Source organism: Salmo salar, chromosome 13 (assembly GCF_965601325.2).
Source record: "Salmo salar chromosome 13, fSalSal1, whole genome shotgun sequence".
In the NCBI taxonomy this organism is placed as follows: Eukaryota; Metazoa; Chordata; class Actinopteri; order Salmoniformes; family Salmonidae; genus Salmo; species Salmo salar.
Genome location: NC_138303.1, coordinates 25,098,659 through 25,110,958, shown reverse-complemented (window position 1 = coordinate 25,110,958; position 12,300 = coordinate 25,098,659). Strand labels below are relative to the sequence as shown.

The 12,300-nt window shown below is 43.0% G+C and overlaps 1 protein-coding gene across 1 annotated transcript in view; it reads right to left on the bottom strand.

Annotated features, from left to right (window-relative positions):
- LOC145850455 (uncharacterized) overlaps positions 1–10,068 on the bottom strand; it is a 95,322-nt gene extending 85,254 nt beyond the window's left edge. The window contains exon 1 of the mRNA XM_082959908.1: positions 9,365–10,068. Within this exon, the coding sequence (XP_082816034.1) occupies positions 9,365–9,624 (260 nt within the window). The 5' untranslated portion in view covers positions 9,625–10,068. The remainder of the gene's footprint in view (positions 1–9,364) is intronic.
- Between the last annotated feature and the right edge of the window lie 2,232 nt (positions 10,069–12,300).

The window sequence follows — 12,300 nt, the reverse complement described above, 5'->3', positions numbered from 1 at the left end:
TGGTTGAAAACAGCCGAGGTGTATTTGGAGGGCAAGTTGGTTAGGATGATATCTATGAGGGTACCGGTGTTTAAGGATTTGGGTTCATACCTGTTGGGTTCATTGATAATTTGTGTAAGATTGAGGGCATCAAGCTTAGATTGTAGGATGGCCGGGGTGTTAAGCATGTCGCAGTTTAGGTCAACGAGCTCTGAAGATAGATGGGGGGCAATCAATTCACATATAGTGAATTGTTTTATTGCCTATTTTTTTAACATAATCGGAACCATTTTACAGATCAGATCGCATCCACACATCTCCAGAAGTTATATTGCAAGAATGCCACGGACGGTGTCGCCATAAAACCAGGAAGGTGAATCATTCTAATAAGTTTGGTTGTAATAAAAGTTGACAAAAAAACAAGCAATCAGTATTTTTTTAAACAATCAATAAATGTAAAGATATCATAAAAAAAAATCGGCAGTATAATAAAGACTTGCATTACTATTGAACAAGCATTTGTTTTAATGGGCCTAAAAGGAGGGTTTGAATTATGAACATACTTTATGAAACAGAATACAAGCAATTCACACACACAATACACCATAATGACAAAGCAGACATTTTTGCAAATGTATTAAAAATTTTAAAACTGAAATAACATTTACAAAAGTATTCAGACCCTTTAAATCAGGACGTTGTTGAAGCACCTTTGGCAGCAATTACAGCCTCGAGTCTTCTTAGGTATGACGCTACAAAATTGGCACACCTGTATTTGGGGAGTTTCTCCAATTCTTCTCTGCAGATTCTCTCAAGCTCTGTCAGGGTGGATGGGGAGCGTCACTGCACAGCTTTTTTCAGGTGTTCAATCGAGTTCAAGTCCGGGCTCTGGCTGGGCCACTCAAGGACATTCAGAGACTTGTCCGGAAGCCACACCTGCGTTTTCTTGGCTGTGTGCTTCGGGTCCTTGTCCTGTTGGAAGGTGAACCTTCTCCCCAGTCTGAGGTTCTGGAGCAGGTTTTCATCAAGGATCTCTCTGTACTTTGCTCTGTTCATCTTTCGCTCATCCCTGACTAATCTCCCAGTCCCTGCCGCTGAAAAACATCCCAACAGCATGATGCGGCACCCACCATGGGGATGGTGCCAGGTTTTCTCCAGAAGTGACATTTGGCATTCAGGCCAAAGAGTTTAATCTGGGTTTCAACAGACCAGATAATCTTGTTTCTTGAGGTCTGAGAGTCCTTTAGGTGCCTTTGGCAAACTCCAAGCAGGCTGTCATGTGCCTTTTGCTGAGGAGTGGCTTCCGTCTGGCCACTCTACCATAAAGGCCTGATTGGTGGAGTGCTGCAGAGATGGTTGTCCTGGAAGGTTCTCCCATCTCCACAGAGGAACTCTAGAGCTCTGTTAGAGTGACCATTGGGTTCTTGGTCACCTCCCTGACCAAGGCCCTTCTCCGCGAATCGTTCAGTTTATCTCCTCTCAAACTTTATATTTTAATAAAGCTTTGGCGATTAAGATTTAGGATGCATTTCCGCTGTCAAAATTCATACCATAACCAACTGTATTACTGCTAAAACCAGCTTTTGGTTGGTCTTAAATATCCCTTTCAGCGCTTCCTGAAATTAGCACGTTGGATCATATTTTTAAGGATACACCTCAAATATTTCTACCCCGCCCATCTGAGCTGATATAAGACAGGTCAATTGCCGAACCTTGCGCTAGGGTTGGAAAATGCCAGTGCGCCAGTTTTTACATTGTGAAATTGCGTGTTTGACACTAGCACCGCCTTAACGCCAGCTGTAAATAGAGCCCAGAGTCTTGGGAAGATGCAGAGTGGATGTCTGTTCTTTAACAAGAGCTGACTATTATGGAAACTGCATATGGTCAGCACAAACACTTAGAGAGCTGACAAGGCAGACTGTTTAAGAAACATGAAGAAGAGCAGGAGCCACTCTCCCCGTCTGACTCCTCTCCAGCTAACTCTCAAACTACCTAACTGCTCCTTCCACTTCCCTTATTTCTTAAGAAAGGATTGTGTGTGGCGTGTGTTTTCGTGTGTGTGATTGTGTGTCCGTGCGGTGGGGGTAAGAAAGAACTGGATAGAAGGCTTTAGTGAGATTTAGCCAGCTTTACTCAACCTGATCCAGCTTTCCTCCAGTAGGAACCAGCTTGGGATTTCAAGCCTATATAGGCGGCCAAATCAAATCAACCGCTGCCTAGCTCTACCTGACCACCCTAACCTAGGGGTTAGGCTATATGCTCATTTAGTGGTACTATAGGGTCTATGGATCCTGTGCAGGGTTAGTGGCTGATGGAATGATTTCCAATACCTGTGCAGTAGCCCTCTTCCCTCTCTCAGAACCTGACACAGAGCGCTGCCCAGAGGCCTCGCCTCGTAGTGCAGAAATATCCGAGGAGACATCTGTTGACTTGGCAACACAAGGCCCTTTATCAGGGGTCCCTGTGACGCTCTCTCCACTGGTCTGTGATTTGAAAATTAAATGGTGGGGAAAGAGATAGCTAAAGATGGCACCGACAGACATGGCATCTCTGCTTCTAGCTCCTAAGCAATTTTTCAGTATTTAATTTTTTGTGTGTGTTATTTCTTACATTATTAGCCCAGAAAGTTTTTTGTGTTATTACATACAGCCGGAAATAACTTTTGGATATCAGAGCGAAGGTAACTCACCAGCATTACGTTCAGAAATACGACTTTCCCCGAATTGGATCCTTTGTTTGTACCCTCCAATGCAATTGAACTTATCCCAAAGGCTTCTCCAAGACGCAGCCAGTGGAGAAGAGGTATTTGGAGTGGACTTCTAGTCCAACTCAGGAGGTGGGCACACCATCCACCGCTTCAGAGTGTATTACTCGCTAATGTTCAGTCTCAGGACAATAAATTAGACGAGCCAAGACAAGGATCTCCTTCCAGAGAGACATCAGGGACTGTAAAATACTCTGTTTTACAGAATCATGGCTCTCTCCGGATATACTCTCCCTGTCCATACAGCCAGCTGGGTTCTCAGTACATCGCGCAGACAGGAATAAAGAACTCTCTCGGAAGAAGAAAGGCGGTGGTGTATGTTTCCTGATTAACCTGTTATGGCTAGGGGGCAGTATTTTCACGGCTGGATAAAAAAAACGTACCCGATTTAATCTGGTTACTACTCCTGCCCAGTAACTAGAATATGCATATAATTATTGGCTTTGGATAGAAAACACTCCAAAGTTTCTAAAACTGTTTGAATGGTGTCTGTGAGTATAACAGAACTCAAATGGCAGGTCAAAACCTGAGAGATTCCTTTACAGGAAGTGCCCTGTCTGACCATTTCTTGAACGTCTTTGCCATCTCTATCTTTTACAAAGGATCTCTGCTCTAACGTGACACTTCCTACGTCTTCCATGGGCGCTCAGAGCCCGGGAAAAACCTGAATGTCGTCATCCCAGCCCCAGGCTGAAACACATTATCGCCTTTCTCAAGTGGCCGATCAAGGGACTGTGGGCTTAGGCGCGTGCCCTGGCCGCCCCCGTCTTTGTGATTTTTCCTCTGTTTGCCGAAAAGGAGATTCCCGGTCGGAATATTATCGCTTTTTTACGAGATAAATTGCATAAAAATAGATTTTAAACAGCGGTTGACATGCTTCGAAGTACGGTAATGGAATATTTAGAATTTTTTTGTCACGAATTGCGCCATGCGCGCGACCCTGATTTACCATTTCGGATAGTTTCTGGAACGCACGAACAAAACGCCGCTATTCGGATATAACGATGGATTATTTGGGACCAAACCAACATTTGTTATTGAAGTATCAGTCCTGGGAGTGCATTCTGACGAAGACAACAAAGGTAATAACATTTTTGTTATAGTAAATCTGATTTTGGTGAAGGCTAAACTTGCCGGGTGTCTAAATAGCTAGCCCGTGATGGCTGGGCTATGTACTTAGAATATTGCAAAATGTGCTTTCACCAAAAAGCTATTTTAAAATCGGACATATCGAGTGCATAGAGGAGTTCTGTATCTATAATTCTTAAAATAATTGTTATGCTTTTTGTGAACGTTTATCGTGAGTAATTTAGTAAATTGTTAGTAAATTCCCCGGAAGTTTGCGGGGGGTATGCTAGTTCTGAACGTCACATGCTAATGTAAAAAGCTGTTTTTTGATATAAATATGAACTTGATTTAACAAAACATGCATGTATTGTATAACATAATGTCCTAGGTGTGTCATCTGATGAAGATCATCAAAGGTTAGTGCTGCATTTAGCTATCTTCTGGGTTTTTGTGACATTATATGCTAGCTTGAAAAATGGGTGTCTGATTATTTCTGGCTGGGTACTCTGCTGACATAATCTAATGTTTTGCTTTCGCTGTAAAGCCTTTTTGAAATCGGACAGTGTGGTTAGATAAAGGAGAGTCTTGTCTTTAAAATGCTGTGAAATAGTCATATGTTTGAAAAATTGAAGTTTTTGTATTTTTGAGGAATTTGTAATTCGCGCCACGCCTATCATTGGATATTGGAGCAGGTGTTCCGCTAGCGGAACGTCTAGATGTAAGAGGTTAAATACTCATAGTGTGATCGTGATAATGTACATGAACTCAAGTCATCTTGTTCCCCCAACCAAGAATACCTCACAATCAAATGCTGACCGTATCACCTCCAAAGACAATTCTCTTCAGTTATAGTCACAGCTGTGTATATTCCCCCTAAAGCCGATACAACGATGTCCCTCAAGGAACTACACTGGACCTTGTGCAAACTGGAAACCACATATCCTGAGGCTGCATTTATTGGATTTGGGGATTTTAACAAAGCAAAGATGAGGAAAACGCTATCGAAGTTCTATCAACACATTGCCTGTAGTACTGGCACTTCAAAAACTCTCAACCATAGTTACTCTCCCTTCCAGGATGGCTACAAGGCCCTCCCCTGCCCTCCCTTCCGCAAATCAGATCATGACTCCATTCTGCTCCTCCCTTCCTATAGCAGAAACTCAAACAGGAAGTACCCGTACTAAGGTCTATTCAACACTGGTCTGACCAATTGGAATCCATGCTTCAAGTTTGTTTTGATCACACGGACTGGGATATGTTCCGGGTTGCCTCTGAGAATAACATTGACGTATACACTGACACGGTGAATGAGTTAATCAGGAAGTGTATAGGGGATGTTTTTCCCACTGTGACTAGTAAAACCTACCCAAAACAAAAACTGTGGATAGATGGCAGCATTCACGCTAAACTGAAAGCGCAAACCACCACGGCAAGGTGACTGGGAATATGGATGAATACAAACAGTGTAGTTATTCCCTCCGTAAGGCAATCAAACAGGCAAAACGTCAGTACAGAGACAAAGTGGAGTCGCAATTCAACAGCTCAGACACGAGACGTATGTGGCAGGGTCAACAGACAATGACGGATTACAAAGGGAAAACCAGCCACACCGCGGACACCGACGTCTTGCTCCCGGACAAGCTAAACGATAACACAGTGCCACCAAACCTGTCCGCTCCCAAGTTCTGTGGGCTCTAGTTCTCTGTGGCCGACGTGAGTAAGACATTTAAGCGTGTTAACATTTGCAAGGCTGCCAGCCTAGATGGCATCCCTACCCACGTCCTCAAAGCATGCGCAGACCAGCTGCCTGAAGTGTTTACAGACATATCAAACCTTCCCTATACCAGTCTGCTGTTCCCACTTGCTTCAAGATGCCCACCATTGTTCCTGTATCAAAGAAAGCAAAGGTAACTGAACTAAATGACTATCGCCCCGTAGCACTCACTTCTGTCATCATGAAGTGCTTTGAGAGGCGAGTTAAGGATAATATCACCTCAATCTTACCTGACACCCTAGACCCACTTAAATTTGCATACCGCCCCAATAGATCCACAGACGATGCAATAATCACCATCGCACTGCACACTGCAAGATCCCATCTGGACAAGAGGAATACATTTGTAAGAATGCTGTTTGTTGACTATAGCTCAGCCTTCAACAGCATAGTGCCCTCCAAACTCATCATTAAGCTTGGGGCCCTGGGTCTGAACCCCGCCCTGTGCAACTGGGTCTTTGACTTCCTGACGGGCCGACCACGGGTAATGAAACAACACCTCTACTTCGCTGATCCTCAACACAGGGGCCCCACAAGGGTGTGTGCTCAGCCCCCTCCAGTACTCCCTGTTCACCCATGACTGTGTGGCCACGCATGCCTCCAACTGAATCATCAAGGTTCAGACGACAACAGTGGTAGGCCTGATTACCAACAATGACGAGACAGCCTACAGGGAGGTGGTGAGGGCCCTGGCACAGTGGTGCCAGGAAAATAACCTCTCCTTCAATGTCAACAAAAAGAGCTGATTGTAGACTTCAGGAAACAGCAGAGGGAGCACGCCCCCATTCACATCGACAGGACCGCAGTGGAGAAAGTGAAAGGCTTCAAGTTCCTCTGCGTACACATCACTGAAAATCTGAAATGGTCCACCAACACAGACAGTGTGGTGAAAGCGGCGCAATTGCGCCTCTTCAACCTCGGGAGGCTGAAGAAATTTGGTTGCTAAGTGCTCTCGGCCGGCAAACGCTACCAGTGTGTCCGTACCATTAAAAGTGATGTCATATCCAGCAGCTTACTGACTTTTTTCTTACCCTTGCTATAAATAGACCCTAGGTGATACAATTATCACCAAGACTGAAATGAAATCATTAAGGACGTTTGAGCCAAAACAGTAGGCTAGAAATAACTTTCAAGTGCTAAGTACTTAAGAATAGATCAACAAAAAAGCAATAAATGAAAACTTAGTCTATGCGGTCTCATCAATGACACCAAAGGCTGGTGAGTCTCTAGCATCTGAAGGTAAGACAATGACAGAAGGCCTATCCACACTGCTTTAAAAGCATGCTGTAAAATATTCAATAGTCATTCTAAAAACAAGGACGAAGAACAGCACGTGAGAAGACCTAAATGACAGAATATGGTCCCAAACATTTGTTTTCCACACATCTGGTGATAATGATCAGTCTCAGTTTAAGTGTCATGTAAACGCACCATTTAAATCACATTTTCTCCTACTGAAATTTCATTTACAGTTCTCCGGCAGTCCTGCTTTTTATACTGTTGGTTTAGAATTGCCCACCACACTTATATGCCATTAAGGATTCAGTAACCGCCATAAAACCCACTTTACGTTAATAATCTCTGTCATATTTCATCAGGATCATAGAGGAAGAGCAGACTGCTAAATAACCACCACCACATAGGAGACGGTACTGGAGAACTAGGCTAACTTTGGGCGGTATCCAGATTTTCATACGGTTCATGTACCATACCAGAGTATACGATATTACCGGGAGTGCACACAAGGGCCGATATTTCTTTCCAAACGTTAAAAAAATATAAAAAAAATGTACTGCTCAAAACAGATTTAGGCAGGGATCTTGGCATGGATCTTGACCCAGGAGGGAATTGTTGTGTCATCTAATCAAGAAGCTTGATCTTGCAAGCTAGCCACTTAGCTAGCAATTTAGCAAACCAAATGCATAGCTGGAGCCCTGAGCTGAAGATAGTTTATTTATAAGCATTGGCGTAGCACACACCCCCATGAGCTTTAGGGGGTCCCAAACCCCCAAAATTACAAATTATACCGTCTGTATTTTAAAATACACTGGTATAAGTTTTTAATAGGTATACTGCCCAAGCCTACTGTTTCTCAGACACAGCGCTATCACCCAACACAGGCTGGTGCTGAGATACTGACAGCGGGGGGACGAATCATGTGGCTTTGAGGTGATATTTATTAAAGGCCCTAGCTAACGGTCAAAGGTAGAGTATGTCCTGATCTCATATGTCGCGCTGATCCCACAGCTAATACACACTGTCCATGAGTCCTCCATATACATATTGATTGGCTGCCACAACTCATCAGGACACAACCCTCCCTACAAGACAAAGGTCGCCGGAGGTTTCAAGATCCTGCTGACTGGTGAAGCTGAGGTAACGGCATGGAGTGGACTTTAAACACAGTGCTGATGTGAGTGAGATATATGCTCCATCACCCTGCCTTGCCCTCGGTGGCTAAACCTCCAATCACTCCCAGACGAGAGCCGCCCAGACTGCCCTGCTCCTACATAAAAATGAAACATATGGAAGTAATTGCATAGTTGATCTATCCCAGCTCAGCTCCTTTTCCCAGAGCTTGTACCGTGCGCATTCCATAAATATCCTGGATTTGTCCCTGCCCGACAAATGAAATCCATTCAAAAGACTAGCACACCGATGCTAAGCTAGTCTGGCATGAGAGAGCCCTCAGCCAACTGAGGTTACCAAACATGAATCAAAAGACTCCATGACAGTAGTGAACCTGAGAGCCTGGAGTCTCAGTCTGGTCGCTGGGAAGCAAAAATTACTGCCCACTGGCACTGGACTTCCTCCAATTCATTCCATTCTGGTTATACGCTACAGTCATAGGGAGGACGTTGGAAGAGAGCTATGGCAGTTGTTTGTATTGAAAACCAGTCATTGACGACAAAGCAAATTATATAACCTTCATACTGCAAATCTATTATTGAGTTTAATGCTCACCAACCAATGCAAGATAAAACTTGATTTACTCAATTAGGTGACATAACAGGCCACTACTTTGTAGATAACATGGTTACCACAAAAACAGATGCAATGAAAACAGAGCCCATCAAGTCATGAACAAAAGGAATAAATGCAGTCAAATGAAAAAAAAAGACTAAAAATAGAATAGCCTAGAATGATTTAAAGGATAATCCATTCATATGGAATCTTTGAGCCCCATTAAAAACGGATTCCTCTGCACAATAACTTCCAAGTGGTTGAATGAAATACACCTGGAGTAGCAAAGGTTTCCATATCTGGTCAATGACAATATTCCAAGCTCCATATGGCAACATTTATCTTTCGTCGCACTGTACCTAAAAAGCTGCCCCTTAATGTGTCCAACCGCTTAGACCCGCGGGGAGGTAGAGGACTGTAGCCTTCTGATGGGCAGTTCTATTATGGCTTACAATTTCCTGTGTACTGTTGGGCATATTAGTGTTAAGTTATATCGTGGCGTTTCAAGAAGCCTGTTGGTTTGACTGCAATACAATAAAAGCAGTCTTGTGCGCAGTGGTCAATCTGGTCTCTTAGAAAAAATTAGTTTTGATGCAAACCTTTACTTTAGGCTATGATATTAGCTATTAGGTTATATATCAAATACGTCTATAGATACTTTTTACATCTAGAACAGTGCAGGCCTATGTTGGTGGTGTGCGTTTATCTGGGGTTTTAAGAGCAGATTCCCGCCAATGATTTAGGAAACTATGGGGGATTATTTGTGACATCTATCAATGTCTTTCAATAGTGCAGTGCGAGCAATAAATTCTTACTTTTCTTGGGTGATGTTTTCCTTTATGGCACCTAACGTTGCGTGGCTGTTGCCCTGTTGCAGCAGCCTACACGTAGCCAGATGTCGCTGGTACAGGTCTTTCAAACAGGCGTTTTCTGAACACAAGTCGGACACTTGATGCTCCAGCTCCTCTATCCTTTTTTTCTGCCTCTCCAGTAACTCCTGTTGGGTCTCGATGATGTTATTAAGCTCCTTCAGATACTCTGCAGCCCTGGTTGGGGTTTCGGTCGGGCTTTCCATCTTGCTTCGACTCGGGTTGCCCCCCGATCTCAGTTTTCTCGGAGTCCGTTTTCAACCTGTGTTATGGCTACGTTCAGTTAAATTCCAACCCGATGTGCCTTTTTGCGCCTCGCCATTGTTTTCATGTGGTGCTGGTTGAATGAAGTGTGACGAATGGTGCCCAATGAAAAGCGTGTTCCGGCGGTTAGCCTACACCATAACTAACCTCCGAAAACCACTCCAGTTAGGAAAAAAACAACATGGTTTAACCCTTCAAAGGACGTCGACCCAGCTGTATCATATCCTTCATATCCTTTTAGTTTGGCAACTTATTCCAAACATATAGACGAGACTGTCTGACACGGATCCCCTGTAGAGTTTTCCGAACCGATGTAGGATGTGTCGTTATCACCCTCCGGTCCACGTTGTACCCGTGACTTTTCGTAAACAGACGCTGGTTGTCAAGTAGGCGGGGTTTTCAAGTTTTATGAATCTGCATTTACAGAGTGCAAAGCTCCTGCATCCTGGAACCACGGGATGGGATCTCGTTCAATAGTACATCTGTTTAAAAAGCTTTTACTGGTCTTCAATGTCAGTCTATTCAAAATGGAACATTTGAAAATCCTATCGGGCTCAGAATTGACAGAGATGAGCTATTGTAAGGTTTGACTTGGAATGTGTCAGCTCCAACGGGTACCGTCTCACAGCCATAGGCAAGGAATGTGATAGATAGGACGGAGGTAAGATTTCCAATATTTAACAAAATGCCCAAACGTGACAACGCACCATAGACGTCTGTTCCTCTCCTCATCTGAAGGGTTGATCAACTCATGGTCTCAGAGAACTTCGTATTAGTATGTAGGCTACGTTTCGTATGGTATGTATTAATTTGTGGATGGCCATCGTCCATTTCGTACGATATGTTATGAATTCCAAATTGGTGTGGCTAATGTTAGTTACTGTAGGTGGCTAACTTTAGAGGCTAGGGGTTAAGAGTTAGCTTAAAGGGTAAGGTTTAGCTAACATGCTAAGTAGTTGCAAAGTAGCTAAAAAGTGGTATGTAGTTGCTAAAATGCTAAAGTTGTCCATGATGATATTTGAACCGACAAACCTTTGGGTTGCTTTCATTTTTGCCTTAAGTAACCTTCTGTCTTATGTAACCATACCAAACATAAGATATTTGACTAATTTGATTGTCTCGGATTTACATTTACTATGTTACGTCTAGTCTATAAGACTAGGCTGAACAACTGGGAGGCCAGCCTGTGCTAGTGGAATATTCTACCCCTATAAACATGTGGCATCAAGCTATTTGTGTGCGTGCGTGTGTGTTTGCACAGGTGTGTTGATCTATTCAGATTCTTTGCCCAACAGGGTATCACATTTCCTTACACCAATATGAGGATTGGCAACAAACATTTGAAACCTGTTTTAAATCCTATTGACCATCTCTATCACCCAGAGAGAATCAAATGATGATTAAGCAGACAAGCCAATTCATTCCTTGAGTAAACCCGTCTTCCATTTTTTTGGCAGAGCTGCCACAAGTTGATTATACTTTTGTTTTGAGCCTACATCTCCATACACATTTTATTTATTGCTTGTGACATAATTTTACCAACCTTATTTACAATGTAATTCATAAACATCATACCTTTTTATAAAAACATTAAGAAACATGGTCTTTTGTCTATCAGTACATTAAGAGTTTTGCCATATTTGTTCTGCCTCTCCTGGAGGATGAAATTAGGAATTGTAACCAGCTCTCTGATTGGCTTAATTTAACAAAGAGGATACTTATAAACAGGGTTCCATTGTCAATTCACTGTGACGTCTTTTTTGTGTGCAATTCATATGTTACGAATCCAATTCATACAATATATTACAAATTTGATCACTCAACTTTTCCTGGATATGTACACCAAGAACATCAAATTCACCATCTGCCTATTTAAATCGGGAGACCACTTGGCAATTTAAAGACCCAAACACTTATCATAGTTGGGTTTTAGTTCAGAGAAACTGGAGAAATTATCCAGGTCCTCAATAAGGCCCTTCAAGGTTGACGATTGAGGACTCAAGAGAAAAGTTGGCGTACATTGATACTTCTGTGTCTAATCCATAAAGTTTTTTCCCCTTAATGAGAACTGCTCTATCCCCATGACCCCTACCTTAAGCCATCTCCATATCACTTCCATCCAGAAAAGTTGAGGTGAATTATGCATTAAATGAGACTGAGGAATGGGACCTGAGAAGTGCGTTATTCACTCTACTGGCTGACTATCTTCTTCCTGTTTTTATTTAACTAGGCAAGTCAATTAAGAACAAATTCTTATTTACAATGACGGCCTACACCGGCCAAACCCGGACAATGTTGGGCCAATTGTGTGCCTCCCAATCACAGCCGGTTGTGATACAGCCTGGATTCAAACCAGGGTGTCTGTAGTGATGCCTCTAGCACTGAGATGTAGTGACTTAGACTGCTGCGCCATACGGGAGCATTATCAAAGCCAGGGGGAGATGACAGAGAAAGAGATGCACACAGCAACCATGTTCAGACCCATCTCCCTTCACACTCTCTATTTCTCTTTAGTCTTCACACTTTCTCTTTCCCTTTGATCAATATTTCAATGAAAGAGCAAAACGTTGTATTCTTCGATGCTGTTACACTGCATTTGGACAAAAATGTTGTCCATA